General features: G+C 44.3%; 1 protein-coding gene across 1 annotated transcript in view; it reads right to left on the bottom strand.

Annotated features, from left to right (window-relative positions):
- Positions 1 to 5,723, bottom strand: part of LOC109284046 (uncharacterized) — a 5,965-nt gene extending 242 nt beyond the window's left edge. Inside the window, exons 1-2 of the mRNA XM_019491136.2 lie at positions 5,310 to 5,723; positions 1 to 4,744 (exon numbers count right to left, since the gene is read on the bottom strand). The exon at positions 1 to 4,744 is cut by the window's left edge and continues 242 nt beyond it. Of these exons, the coding sequence (XP_019346681.1) occupies positions 3,907 to 4,719 (813 nt within the window). The 5' untranslated portion in view covers positions 4,720 to 4,744; positions 5,310 to 5,723 and the 3' untranslated portion in view covers positions 1 to 3,906. The remainder of the gene's footprint in view (positions 4,745 to 5,309) is intronic.
- Positions 5,724 to 14,961: the final 9,238 nt, after the last annotated feature.

The raw sequence follows: 14,961 nt of genomic DNA, 5'->3' as shown, positions 1-14,961 counted from the left end.
AAATCGACAAAATTCCCACCAAAAAACATTTACAATTGAACAATATGACAGTGAGCCTATTTACTTCATCCTGGGTTGTGGGATATGTAAAATGCATTGTTTAAAAGGTTTCACCAAACATCTACAGGCACACCAATTTAAAACATATTTAATGAAAGGCTCCATTAGAAAGGCAAGTATATATAGTGCACAGTAATGAAGTATTACCAAGGCTTCTTTAATAATGGTACATGCAGACACTCCCAGGACCTGAACTATGATCACGTGGCTTACTTTAAGCTGTGTGATCATAGATCAGGTTCCACTTGTGCAGATGTTCCCCAGTGCTGGGAGCTGCACCTGGAATGTGCTTGAAATAAGTAGGGGTGGAGGAGAGGTGAGTGGCATTGAGGGGGTGGCAGGGAGTCGGTGGGGGGTTTTGGTGGGTCTGGGGATGTTTGATGGGATCAGGGGGGCTGGCAGGTCTTCACAGGGTGGGGGGTTGTCCATCTGGAGGTGGGGGATTGTGAGGCTAAAATTAGCCCAGTCAGGATTTGGGGGGGGGGAGGAGGAGGGTTGGAAAAGTGCAGCCCCATGGCTGGAGCAAGCAGCTTGGCTTTCTCAGTCCTGGGGTTGCGCTTCAAACATGTACAGATGTTCAGTAGATTCAGGTAACCAGTTCCTGATCTAACTAAGTATACCTCCTCAGGCTAACTAAGTTGGATTCGGCTAGCCATTTTTTACCCAGTCTAATTTACCTGAACATCTGTACAGACCAGTATTTAGAGCAACCTAACCCTAGTTAGGTCAATCTAAGTGTGATGTCTGCACGTACCCTAAAGCTGCTGATGCTCCAGAGACTGCAACACAGCCAGTGCATCTTAATAGAGATTGCAATACCCTTTGTTACAGTAACTGCAGGACACATATCAACACATATCAGCAGCCATTTGATCACTGAGGTAAACTGACAATTAGGCTGGGAAAAATTGGGGGGCAAGTAAGTCAACTTGCTGAAAAATAGAATTTCAGGTCACCTGAATCTCATCTGAATGGTTTTCTACAGGAAAAAAAATCTGGGAAAAACAAAATAAATTTTTGTCACATCAATGTTTTCTGAATGAGACAATTTGACATTTTATTTCAAATTGTAGAACTGTAGCTAAATTAATTAAAAAAACCCAAAACAACCGAACAACCCTGTACATTTAATTTATTTAATTACAGCTCAGGCAAAATGTTCCATTCAATGCAAAATGGTATTTTTGGTTAGTCTTGGCAGGAAAGGCTAACAATTTTTAGTGACTTAAAAATAATGTTTTTTTCAGACTTTTAATTTAGATACCCAGTTGAAAAAGCAAATATTTGCATTCCCCAAATGGGCCCTATCACCTTTCTCATTACAAGATGGGCACCTCTACATGGTACATTTACTGCAAACCTGTCTAATTAGCTCTACAGTAAACATCTCAGTATCTATACATGCATCCCTATTAGGGCACAGGAAACTAATAGACTCCACTGCAGGTTAGTGCTTTTAAATACTGTGTGTCAGTGTTTGAATTAACAAGTACTATCCTGTGACAGTTTTTTTAGTGCACAGCAACATATGTGTAAATGCTGGCAGGGCTGGCTGACGCAGTAGGGCACATCAGTGCGGGGGCCGTCTGTCAGCTAGCCTTGCGCTGGACCACCCTTGTGCCCCAGCCAGCCCCTCTGCAGCACACTGAACTAGGTTGCAGCAGCCCCAGGTTGGTATACCAGTTGACCTCCCCTGGCCTCTTGCCAGCTGAGGCTGCTCCAACCCAGCTCAATGTGCTGTGGTCCCGGGTGTACATTCAAATGTGGTGCTCGGGAGCAATAAACTCCTATGTGATATGTATCAGAGTTGATTGTTTTGAATTAATTACATGCGTAGGCATGCCCACTGTGTTAGAAAAGTGTTGTATACTTATAAGGGGTGGTGGGTATTTAAAAAGGAAGCAGCCTCATTTAGGAAACCTGATCCATAGAAGCAGAGGGAGTTCCCCATCACTGCTCAGAGTGAGAAGCAGGATGGAATTATATTTTAAGAGGTTGTGGCCTCCTGTCCTGTACTCTCCACTCTCCTGCCTTGGAAACCAAGAACCTGAATTAAACTAGATTAAATTAATTCTTGCTAAGGCTTTGTAAAGGCCCTGTGTACTACCAAAGCTCTAGAATAAGGCTGTGTAGGATGTCTCTGCAAACACCTGCTGGATGCCAAGGAAGTTTCCTCAACAGCTTTGCATAGGATGGTGTGTAAAGAGGTTATAGGAATAGCTACAATTAAGCGGATCCAGAGGGCTAGAAACCTTTGCTTTAAAGCAGCAACGGCAGTTATTCTAGTCTAAAAGCTGGAATAACAATTATGTCTGGTCTGTACTGTATTCCATAGCCTGCTTACAGATACATTCTCCCATTCAAAAATCTCTTCAGAGATTGGATTTAAGAGTTCATCCTTTCTGCTTCTTCCATAGCAAATCAGGGTTCACCTCTTATGTGAATAAGTTTATATATATATATATATATATATATATATATATATATATATATCCCTGAACAAGGCCTTGAGGAGTTTCCCATGTGTCAGTAGCCCACGAGGATAATGATATGCCCTTTTAGCAATAGTGTCCCCTCTCTGTGCAGAAAATTTGAGGGTGCACCTATGAAAACATTTACCAGCATTACCAGGAATGCAAGAGATGGGAGAAGGTGGTATGATTAGGAAGCCCTATCTGGAGGAAATAATTTATTGTAGATCTATTTTAGACACTAAGCAAGGAAGTGTCATGATTTCTCCCATTTTTCTTTCATCATTTCGGCTTCAAACTCTACAAGAGCAAGCCTAACTACTCAATTTTCTAATGGAAGTGCGGTAACAAGGGATTCATTTTGGTTATTTTTAAAACAAAGTCATGTTTTTCTTTCCTTCTCCCTGAATTTGTTTGTAGAATTCAGATTTCCTGCAAGGATCTCAGACTCACAGTCTGAGAAAAGTTCCCTATGGTTTTCTTTGTATCTGATGCACTTGGAGAAAGAACACTGTCACTAACTCCCTATTAGTGACAGTTCGAATTAAGGCACAAAATATGTTCAATTTGCAGCAGCTGGTTTCACTAGAAGCTAACGGAGGATTCATAACTGTATGCAACTAAGAACATAAGAGAACATAAGTAGTGCCATACCAGGTCATAAAAATGGTCCATCTAGCCTAGTATCCTGTCTCCAGCAGTGGCAGGAGTAGATGCTTTAGAGGGAGAGCATTCCACTGGGTATATCTGGAGTGATCTATCCTTTCCCTCTTCATTACCCTCCCTGGCATTGACCACCACTGGTTTAAAAAATGCCACAAGCTATATCTATACGTGTTCTGAATTTCAAACACAATGCAAGCATATGATGCTTTTGTTTTATGTAAATATGCATGGTACCTTTCAAGAATATGGATATTCTGAAGATAAACTAACAAGAGTTCTATTAAAACTGTGAGAAATATTATTGAAAGTACATGGAAAAAATTCTGCATTGCATGATCTGTGGGCAACGTCCACGGAATCTGATTCTTTTTAAAGACCATCTGACCAGCTTTGAAAGATCTTTTGAAGCTTAGGTTCTTACTTCTTGAGAACTGTAAGTCCTAAGCATTCCTAGAAATGTACATGTTTGGAGCCGTGGATTTTGGAGCTTGCAGGCACAGAGTAAACTTCCTGAATTTTTATAAAGAATAATACTATTTAATTTTATTCCAAATTCATTTCAGAAGTCAATGTCCAAACATTACTTGTCTCCTTCACTAGTAGTACAGTCTTTGCCTCATCTGTGCAAATTACAATGCCATCCATGTCCACTAATTTGCTGTTAGCTTTGGTGATATAACATAGCTCGTCTCTGCATGCAGCAACAAGGTTATGGTGAGGGTGAGGGTGAGGTTGAGCGAATGTGTTTCAACACTTCTTTCTTGGTATTTATTACCATACCATAACATTCCTGCAGCCTGGCTTGCTGCTGCTCGAGCTGCTTATGTAAACTTCTAATGGAGCGCAGCAGCAGAAGCCTCCGATACATAGCTAGCTGAAGTCGGTATTTCTCCTTTTCTTCCTGTTTTTGCTTTTCAATGGTCTCTGTTACTTTCATCGTTTTCATCCAAATAGTCTGGCTCAGGCTACAGGGGGTCCAAACTTTCAATGGGCCTTCCAAAGTTAGCTCTGTTTTGGAGTTCCATGTACGACAGCAGCTGAATCCACTTACTAGCAGTGAAGCAAGATTTTGGGGGAGAGCAGACACTTTAGCAGCATTTGAAAGCTGTGATTCTTCAGATTTCTGATTGGAGTTCCAGAGAAGGCTTTCTGAACAGGGAGAAGAGATGTCTACTGGCATCAGCTTACAAATCGCCACAGGATAAGATGAGGCAGCTAATGGCATATCTGCATCTGTTGAATGATACTCTGTGAACCCAGAGGCTATGTTTTGTACCTTGTTATGAGCAATCAACTGGTGTCCAATGAGGGTTTTTTCACATGCTATGGCCTTGCCAGATAGAACAGACAATCTTGCTGGCACTATTGACCTTTCCTTCTCTTCATTAGAGCTACCTTGCAAAGGCTCTGTAGAGCAGCAGTCAGCTGTGGTTAGGGCGTAACAAGTCTGAAATGAATCTTCACCATCATTAATTTGTGTCTCCTCTTCATCTCCGGACATCAAACCTACTTCCTCAGCCATTTGCTGAATGAACTACAGAACGAGTCTGTGAACAAAGTGGAAGCAAGAGGATTTCATTTCCACAAAAAAACTAATGCCCAGTGACATTTGAAGTAAGAATATCTCTTTATGTTTAAGCAATGAAACTATTACTTTTCTAATAAAGCACAACCTCTGGGTCACTTCAGGCCATTTCTCATGATTTGCATTAGATGTTCTCTGAGACACAACATTAATCCAATAATAATTAAAATGATATACTGTACTATTAACATTCTCAAATCTTTAAAGCAAAGTGATCTATGCCTGCAGCACTGCCTGTGCTGACTAATTAAACAGAATACAGTTGTAAATGGCTATTGTAAGCACTTCCCCCTTTTAAAAATATAGCTTAGGAAAGTCTAGTTTATAGTAATAGGAGAGTTATCAGTACAGATCAGATTTAAACAGAGGCCAATGTACCATAAACAGCAGGTTTTATTTAAATACCACCTCCCCCCCAGTGAATTCTATCTCCTAACACTTTGCTTACAGTGTTGTTTCTTTTCCCTATTAATTCTCTTCAGTACAGCTATATGCCAGGTACTCAGAAAAAGGAAAAGAGGACTTACCGAGACTGGTAGGGGAAAAAGACTTACAGTGCTCTATGCCTGTGCATCATGTTTTCTCGTACATGAGTCAGCACAGGCTGAAACAGGAACTCATCCCAATGCAGAAGCAGCAACAGCAGCAGCAGCAACATTAGTCTGTTCCACCCAGCAACAACAGATCCTTGCAAGTGAGCCCCAACAGCCACAGGAGTAGAGCTGTTTTTCTTTAAGGATATTGTGCTCTTAATATCCCTGTTTAACTATGTGCACGGATTTGAGCATCCAATTAAAAAAAAAAAAATCAGCCACTTCACACAGCCTTCCTTTTCACTCTTCCTCCACTGTAATTTTCTGATTCTAAAATGAATCTGGAAGTCTGCACCTGCTAATCTCTGTGTGAGAGCTAGCAGTGTATACCTAGCTCAGCACAAAAGAGGGTGAGGCATTCTGGACTCCTGTACATACATATCATTTCCCTTTCAAGAAAATAAACAGCAGTTAACTTTTAGGAACTAAATCTAAAAGCAAAACCAAGGGAAAATGTCAAGTCAGTGAGCATCTCTGAAAATCAGGCGTGGATGCTTCACACAAACACCAGCAGACTCTCCCTACGCCTAAAGAAGGGTGTTTGTACCCAAAAGCTTGCAAAGACCAATTTTTCCAACTATGTCGTTTGTCTAATAAAAGATACCACATTTACGAAGGGCTGCCTTTTGGGTCCAAGGTCTTCAACTTTTGGCACCTGATTTGAAAATGCTGGCCCTAATGTTTAAGAGAAAAAGATTAGCAGTCTGTACTTAACCAGACCACGTCATGTAGTATAAATCTCCCTTTGTTGGTTGATTGCATGAAAACCACCTTCTTTTCCAATTTGTAAACCAATGAGCCAATTCATCTTTCATACAATTGCATTTATTTCAGTGAGTTTACATAAGGGATGAATCTACCTCATGCCTTCTTTAACTACATGCTGCCATCTTCATTATGGTAATAAGAATAAAATAAAAGACCAAGCTCAGCTACCATCTAGACCTCAAAGTAAAAATTTTTAGACTTGAAAACAAAATTGTAGTTGAATCCTACCTCTACATCTCAACATTGTCTGTAAGTTCAACTATACATATCTTCAGAATATCCATATTTTTGAAAGGTATTGTACATATTTTGTTACACCGATAGTATAGTTTTCCGGTTGGTCTGTTAAGCAGGATACAGCCAAACCTTGAATAGTGAACTCCAAATAACAAATTCAGATATTTACCCAAAAGTCTGACTTGAGCACAATTTTTCCTGTGCAGACACTATTATGCTCTGAAGTTGTAAAATAACAAAATGTGTTTATGTGCCAGATCCTCATCTCATGTAAATATATGCGGCGATAGTGATTTTAATGAAACTTCACCAATTTACAATGGCTGACAATTTAGCATATACATCCTAGTGGGAAAAAGATACAGAGTTTTTAAACAATGCTGGAGAAATATTTAAGTAGGTAAAATAATAAACCCTACAACAGTGATTCTCAGCCAGAGTGCCATAGCTCCCTGGGGTGCCCTGATATCTTTTCAAGGATGCTAGAGGGGGCCGCACAATGTTAGTACTTTTAGGTTTACAAACATAATTCACAAGATAAACTCAGAGATTTCAAATAGAAATCCATAGTTGTGATCTTTCCGAGTTCTTTTGCAACAGAAAAACGGCTCTATTCTATTTGTGTAGGCAAAAAAGAGTGGCATTTTCTAAGGGCTATCTCAAGTCTATCCAGGGATGCCCCAAGTCTAAAAAGGTTAAGAACCACTGCCCTAAAACCTTAAATCCAAGTGACTCCCATTTATTTGGATCCTCAGTTACCAAAATGACTGCAATGGAAAGCTGTAGAATTCAGATAATCGGGATTTTATTGTATTACACAAAAAATGTTACAGTTTAGTTTTATTTATTATTTTACCTTTTGGCTGCTCTCAGACACCTCTGCAGGGCATGATTTTCAGCTACATGAGGATAGATATACGTAGATGGGTGAGTAGGTTTCAAGTATCAAATATTTTCAGATTGTTGTGTCAATACTTTTCTGTCATTTATGATGTCCTGTGCATCTTTTCTGCCTTTGTAGAGGCTTGCTGGAAAATAACTACAATTGCTGTGCAGACAAAAATCGCCTCCTCTGGAGCTTTGCTTTGTGGGCAAAATTTTGCAGATAAGTTTGCTGTTTTGGAGGCAGTGTACAATGGAAAACCTATTTCACATACATAAAAAATACTTTTCATGAAAAATGAAAAATAGTATAATGATGTTTTATGTGTGTGTGTGTGTGTGTGTGTGTGACAGGATAAAATGAGTGACAGCTGATAAATCAGCCTACCCAGACTGCTCCAATAAAAACCCAAACTCATTGACCAAGATGGCTTTTCACAGAACATTATAATGACTTCAGTTGTAATCCATGAAGCTTAATTGCAAAAATATTCAGTCCAATGGATTTATAGACTCAGCACGTTACATAAATACAGATAGAAATGCATATTTATTACTGCTGAAACACTAGTGACATCTGTAGCAAAAGTTGCATACATATTCCTGTTATCATCCCATTTTAGTTGTTCACAGCCTTCTAAAATTTTACCTTACAATATCAGACTGAAATTTTCTATATATGGTCTCTGTGTAAAGGTGATTTTTTCCCTTTACATTTTTTAACCAAAAATATTTAACCATTTTTTAGAATAAAAGGAGGGAAAATAGACATTCCCTTAATTATAAAATAAACCTGTGACCTTTTTTTTTCTGTAATTTTTTTGAAGAATATTAGTTCTGTAATGATAAGGAGTGAATGTGTCAGGAAATACCTTGAACAAGGAATAAGATTTATACTTTAAGTGTTTTGATAAACAGTGTTTCTGAATTACACTCAGCACTTCTAGGTAGGGTACGGTTCTTAGAGTATTAGACATATTTGCCTATGGCTTGGCTACCTTCTCACTGTACTGGCCAATGCAGAATTTTGTAGTATGAGAGCTATAGAAAGTCTGGTACATGATGTTGCCATTTATTAGAGTTCAAAAGTTCAAGATCTTAAGGAAAAGAAGAGAAGAGAGCAACAGAATAAAGACAATGAACTTCAGATGAACAGAAAAGCAGACAAACTCTAGGAACTGGTCAGTAAGAGCCCCTGTAAGGCAACTCTAAGGGGAAAAGGGTTCCAGGAAAACTGGCTGTAGTTAAAGAAGACCATATCAAGGGTGCAAGAATAAATAATCCCAATGGGCATGTCTACACATGCAATTAATTCTATATGGGTTTACTGTGCAGAAATTTACTGCACAGTAAACCCGCCCTGGGCAAGTGTCTACATGTACAGCTATTTGGGAGTAGATTTCCTCCTCATGGCACTAGACTGCACCTCTTCTGGTGCTAAACTGCCCCCGTGCAGTAGCCAGGGAGACCTGGAGGCTCTGGCCACAGCTGTCTGGGGCCAGGGGTACTTTTTAAAAGGCAATCCCATGTGGTGTCCCCTGGCCACCTGCATTTTTGGCCTGAAGCAACCTGAAGCATGCTGGCACAGCCTTATCCGACACTATTGCCAAAGCCTGTGTCCACTGTGTGATGGCTGCTCCACCCCTAGGCCCCAGGAATGAGAACCCATGCCCCGGGCTCCTGCCTTCCACCCTCCTCACCATGCTTTGCTGCTGCAGAGACCACCACCTGGCCCAGGTAGGTCTTGACCTTGCCTGGCCCCCTGTACTGTGCAGCCAGGTGGCCAGGCTCACAGTGGCATCTGAGGTCCCCTGCCTCTGTACTGACACTGCCCAGCCCTTAGGCTGCCACCTGGACCCCAGCAGGGATGCTGACAAAGTGCATGTGGACACTGCCACCTGTGTCATCCATGAGCTTCTGGGGCTGGCCCGTTCAGCCAGCCAGGACTGGTGGCTGCACATTGTCCAGCACATCTGGGATGATGAGCAGTGACTGGACTTGTTTCAGATGACCCAGGCCACCTTCCAGGAGCTCCATGACCAGCTCTGCCTGCACCTGGAATGAAAGGCTACCATCGTGCATCTTTCCTTCCCCATGAAGACCCATGCTGAAGCTGGCCATGTCCACCAGCCTGCACTACATTCAGCATGGGCAAAGAAACCACCAGGGAGGCCATTATGGAGGTCTGTGCTGTCCTCCAGGATGTGCTGGGGTACACTGTTCTCTGAATCCATGACCCGCTGGAGGTTGGGTTCCGTGCCCTGGGCTTTCTGCAGTACATTGGGGCCCTGAGTGGGACTTACATTCCCATCACCTACCCACTCCACGGTGACTGCCCCTACTACAGCCGGTGTGGCTTTCATTCCACCATGCTGCAGGCTGTTGTCAACCACAGAGACATCTTCACCAACATGAGCGCTGGCTGAGCTGGCAGCACCCACAATGCCCTGGGTGGCCCTGGGCCTGGGTGGCCCTGACACAGTGGCTCTGGGCCAGCTGGCAGTGGGAGCCAGGGAACCAGGTGTGTGAGATGCTGGTGGACCACATTCTCCTGCAACCCCTGCTGTAGGCTAGGTGGACAGATGACCATGGAGCCCAGCCCCACCATGTGCCCCCAGCACCATGCTCACTATAGACAGGTTTCTGGAAAGCACCTTATTCCTCTCCACAAACACAGACACCATTCCCCCCTCCCTCTTGAACAGACCTCATCCCCTCCCAAACCACAGAGCTGCTCCCCCTTCCCCCCTGAACCACAGAGCCCCACCTCCAAACACCCTACCCACCACCAATAAAGCACCCTCTTCCCTGTGCAGACTATGTACAGTGAGTGCTCTATCTGTCCTCCTGGGGGAGAACACTGGGGTGGAGGTACTTGGTGGACAGTGGGGTGGAGGTGCCTATGGGGCACAGTCCAGGGACAAACACCCAGCACTTGGGCCTCTGGCCATAACACCATAGCTGTGCACACTGCAGCAAGGCCAGCAGGCAGGGGGATCACCTGAGGTGCGGGCAGCCACTGCTCTGCCAGCATATCCAGCTCCCCCTCCTGCAGCCTGGGGCCAGGGCCAGCAGAGCCTGCACATGGTGCTGAACTTGATGTGAGCAGCTCCTGCTCCAGCACTGCATGAAGCTGGGACATGTGGTGGGAGGGGGGCGGGCAGCTTGCAGGAGACTCAGGGTGGGTGCCGGATCAGGAGGACCTGGCCACTGGAGGCACTGTGCACCTTAGGCCAAGTCCACTTGGGGGCTTGCAGCTGGACAGTGGGCAGCTGCCAGGGGGCAGGCACAGCTAGGGCCAGGGACAGGAGAGCAGGTGGCACAAAGGTGACCCAGCAGTCCTCCTTCATGGTTGTCACTGCCCCTGGCCACCATGGCGGCCTAGCCCTAAGCTTCCACCATCCTCTTGAGGGGGGTGATGTAGTTTCATAGTTTCATAGTAGCTAGGGTCAGGAGGGACCTGAACAGATCATCTAGTCTGACCCCCTGCCACAGGCTGGAATGAATGCTGGGTTCACAAGACCCCAGACAGGTGATCATCCAACCTCCTCTTGAATTTGCCCAAGGTAGGGTCGAGGACCACTTCCCTGGGAAGTTGGTTCCAGATTTTGGCCACCCTAACTGTAAAATATTGCCTCCTGATCTCTAACCTAAACCTATTCTCCATCAGCTTATTACCATTGTTCCTTGTCACCCCAGGTGGTGCTAGGGAGAAAAGGGATCTACCTATTTGCTGTTGATCTCCCCTGATGAGTTTGTAGGCAGACACCAGGTCCCCACTCAGCCTCCTATTGCTGAGGCTGAACAGGTTCAGGTCCCTCAGTCTCTCCTCATAGGGCCTGTCCTGCTGCCCTCTTACCAAGCAGGTGGCCCTCCTCTGAACCCTCTCCAGGCTGGCCACATCTCTTTTGAAGTGCGGCGCCCAGTACTGGACGCAGTACTCCAACAGAAGCCTGACCAAAATCACATAGAGGGGGAGAGTATCACCTCTCTGGACCAGCTTGAGATGCACCTTTGGATGCATGACAAGGTATGGCTGGCCTTGCTGGCTGCTGTCTGGCACTGGCAGCTCTTGTTCATCTTGGAGTCAATAAAGACTCCAAGATCCCTTTCCACCTCTGTGCTTTCAAGAGGGGAACTCCCCAGCCTGTATGTATGCTGTGGATTCCTTCTCCCAAGGTGCAGCACCCTGCATTTGTCTACGTTGAACCCCATCCTATTCTCATCTGCCCACTTTTGTAGTCTGTCTAAATCTAGTTGCAGCCTCTCTCTCCCTTCAAGTGTGCCCACCTCGCCCCACATCTTAGTGTCATCAGCAAACTTGGACAGAGTGCTTTCCACCCCCTCGCCCATGTCGCTGATGAAGATATTAAACAGTGAGGGCCTGAGGACTGAGCCCTGGGGTACCCCACTGCTCACATTTCGCCAGGTTGAGTGCAACCCGTCCACCACTACTCTCTGGGTGCGCCCCATCAGCCAATTTTTTACCCTTCCAACTGTGCAGGCATCAATGCCACAGTCGCTTAACTTATTGATGAAGATGGGGTGAGAGACAGTGTCAAAGGCCTCTCCTCAAGGGCCAGGAGCCTCTCCCAGAAGGGCTAGGTACCTCTCCTCAAGGGCCAGGAGCCTCTCCCAGAATGCCCAGTCTGCCTGGTCCCTCCCCAGCTTACACATAACCCTTTTCCACATGATGTCCTCTGTACACCAGTCCCATGAGTCTACCAGCTGCTCCTCTACCACAGTGACTAGGTGGTGCAGCAGCAGGGTTCAGTCCTAGGTCCACCACTGCCAGAGCCAGTACACATGGAGAGCTCAGACCCAAGTTGGCGGTGACCAATTTCAACTATCCAAAACAGCATCAAAACTCCAAAACAGATTTGGCTGAATCAAAATGGAACGGTGATCCGAAACAACGAAACAAATCACTGTCCTCCGAAATGGCTAAATCTGAAACCAAAATGAAACATAGCAATAATATCTTACAGCTGTGTGAAACGACTATTATAATTCTTTTTCAAATACTAAACAAAAACCCTGTGTGTCACACATGGGTAGGCCACTTGAATAGAATCTTTGAGGAATGCATCATGACATATTATATGGTTATACAACACTAAGAATACACTTGGTGATCAGTCAATAATATAAAAGCAAACTTATGCACTAGGGATAAATAGTTAAGTGCTATTCAGGATGTAATCAGAGATTCAAGATGGCTAGGGCCATAGGTAGGACTATGACCAAAACATGTTCTAGAATTTGATTAAAGCTCACTGGGTACATCTATATGTGCACTTTAATGAACAGTAGACTATTGTACTGCACATTAAAGCATCACATAATAAACCATGACATTACACTAATGCATAGTAAAATAGTTACTGCTCATTAAGCATCACAAAAAAGCATGCAAGTGCACTACTATACATTAGTGCAGCCTAATGTTCATTAATTTAGTACTTTAGGGTGCCTATACATGGTTGTGGAGGCTGCTCCAATGCACTGTAATTAAAGTGCATCAGAGCAGACTCAATTAATCAAGTTTGCTGGAACATGGTAATTACCATGCTCCAGCAGCCTCCCGCATCTTGTGTATTAGTGTCCCCAGGCTTCAAAATGGTGGCAAGGGTGCTTGAACTAATGCATGTTCAATGAGCATTAATTCAAGCACCTCCAACACCATTTTGAAGCGTGGGGGTGCTGATACACGAGATGGTGTGGCACTTTAATTAGAGCGGCTCTTGAAGCCACACTGCTGCCCCCCTGAACTCCAGAGCACATGAGTACATGTAAAAGTGCTCTCACATTGGAGGTACTAAATTTAATGCACGTTAGAAAAGGCATGTTAAAGCACATGCAGATGAATCCACTGAAGAGAATTCTTAATCCATAACATTTTAAAAGTGTATGTCTTATAAAAAAAGAAAGAACTTAAGTTCTTTTAAGATACAGTGATGAGGTCAGTAAATCACAAATGAAAGCTGTTAGGCTTCTGGTTGGTGACTTGTTTAGAGGAACAACCACTGAAAAAACAAAGATGCTCTATCAAGTAATAATTTACAAATCTACATTTGAAAACCAAGGACATTAGTCTTTATGCTTATCTTGTAAGACTGCCACTTCTAGGCATTTTGTAAAACAGAATTCTGTTTCCTAATGGTCCTCAGAATGGCAGACTGGATTTAACAACATGACATAGTAAGTGGAAGGGGAGAAGGATGGGGAAGCAGAGGGTCTGGGGGCAGGCAGCAGCAGGTATTACTGGGGGGGGGCAAGTAGCAGGGGGGCAGCACAGACAGGGGGGCAAGGGGTAGGAGGGCAGAGAGCAAGGGTGTAAGGGTGTGCGAAGTGGGCCCTATTCAATTCAGATTCAGTCCAGATCAGGGACAGTGATTCAATTAATTGATTTGGATCACTGTCCCTGATTCGATTCAGTCAAATATGAATCTGAAGATTTGATGCTGATTTGGAGAATCAGTGATTCGGACACAGACACAGCTTTACAAGTTTTTTCTACGCACCTCGAGGTACCAGCATGGCTTGTGAAAGCTGTGATGTTGGGGCCGATGGAGTGTCCCACAGGAGTGCAGGGGGGCCTCCACATGCTCAGCGGTGAACCCAGAAATAGACTGGAAGTACTTCCGATCCACTTCTGGGTCCACCAGGGAGTGCACGGGGGGGGAACGACCCGACCGTGCTCCCCTGGCTCAGCGATCAGCCACAGGGGAACCCCAGGTGCCTCCCCAGACCCAGGAAGCACCAATCACTAAGCCCTGAATGCTCCCTGGCAGACCTGGAAGTGGACCCAGAAGTGCTTCTGGTCCACTTCCGGGTCTGCTGCCAAGCATGCTTGGGAGCCCCTGTGATTCTGTGGGATGCTCCATGCGCCCCAGCATTGCAGCATTCATGAGCTGCCTGATACCTAAAAGTATGTAGAAAAAAACATTTAAAGCTGTGTCTGTGTCCTAATCTCTGAATCTTTCTGAATCTCTCCAAATCAATTCAGAGGGTTCTGATTCGATTTGGAGAGATTAAAGGGTCCTCTGATTCGATTTGGATTTCAAGATTCGGCCACCAAATTAGGGCAAATCTCCACTGAATTGAATCAGCAACCAAAGCTTCACACAGCCCGACAAGGGAGCACCTGCAGGGGACAGGTACAGGCACTGCGGGGCAAAGGATGGAGGTAGGCAGGGAGGGCAAGAGGCAGGAGGGTAGGCACTGGGTGGGACAGGCATCAGGGGTCAGGCACAGGCATGACAGGGCAAGGGCAATGGGGGCAGGTAGGGAGGGGAGGGGTAAGGGGTAGAGTTCTATCCCCTCACCTCCTGTTGCTGCTTTCCCCACCACAGCAGTGGGGTGGAGTGTGAATTTAAGACAACCCTCCAATAATCAGATTCTATACATGAAAACTTATAACAAATTTATAATTTTCCATATATACAATCTAATTATTGGGTGGTTGTCTTAAATATGAAGTTCTAGGTAAAATGATACTTTTACATTGCACTGGTATAGAGGACTGCAGTAAATGCAAGATAATAGAAAATCAGGGCTTTTGTATCCATCCTACCTTGCAATTTTTTGCTTTGCAGAACTGTATTCCATGAGCTCAGTCCTGCCAGGTCCTGAGTATACTCTTATGCTTCTGAGACTTCAATGCCCACAGACTTCAGGGGTACTTAATGGAACTTAT

The sequence above is a fragment of the Alligator mississippiensis genome, chromosome 3 (genome assembly GCF_030867095.1).
Source record: "Alligator mississippiensis isolate rAllMis1 chromosome 3, rAllMis1, whole genome shotgun sequence".
NCBI classification, from domain to species: Eukaryota; Metazoa; Chordata; order Crocodylia; family Alligatoridae; genus Alligator; species Alligator mississippiensis.
This window is presented reverse-complemented; position numbering and strand designations above follow the sequence as displayed.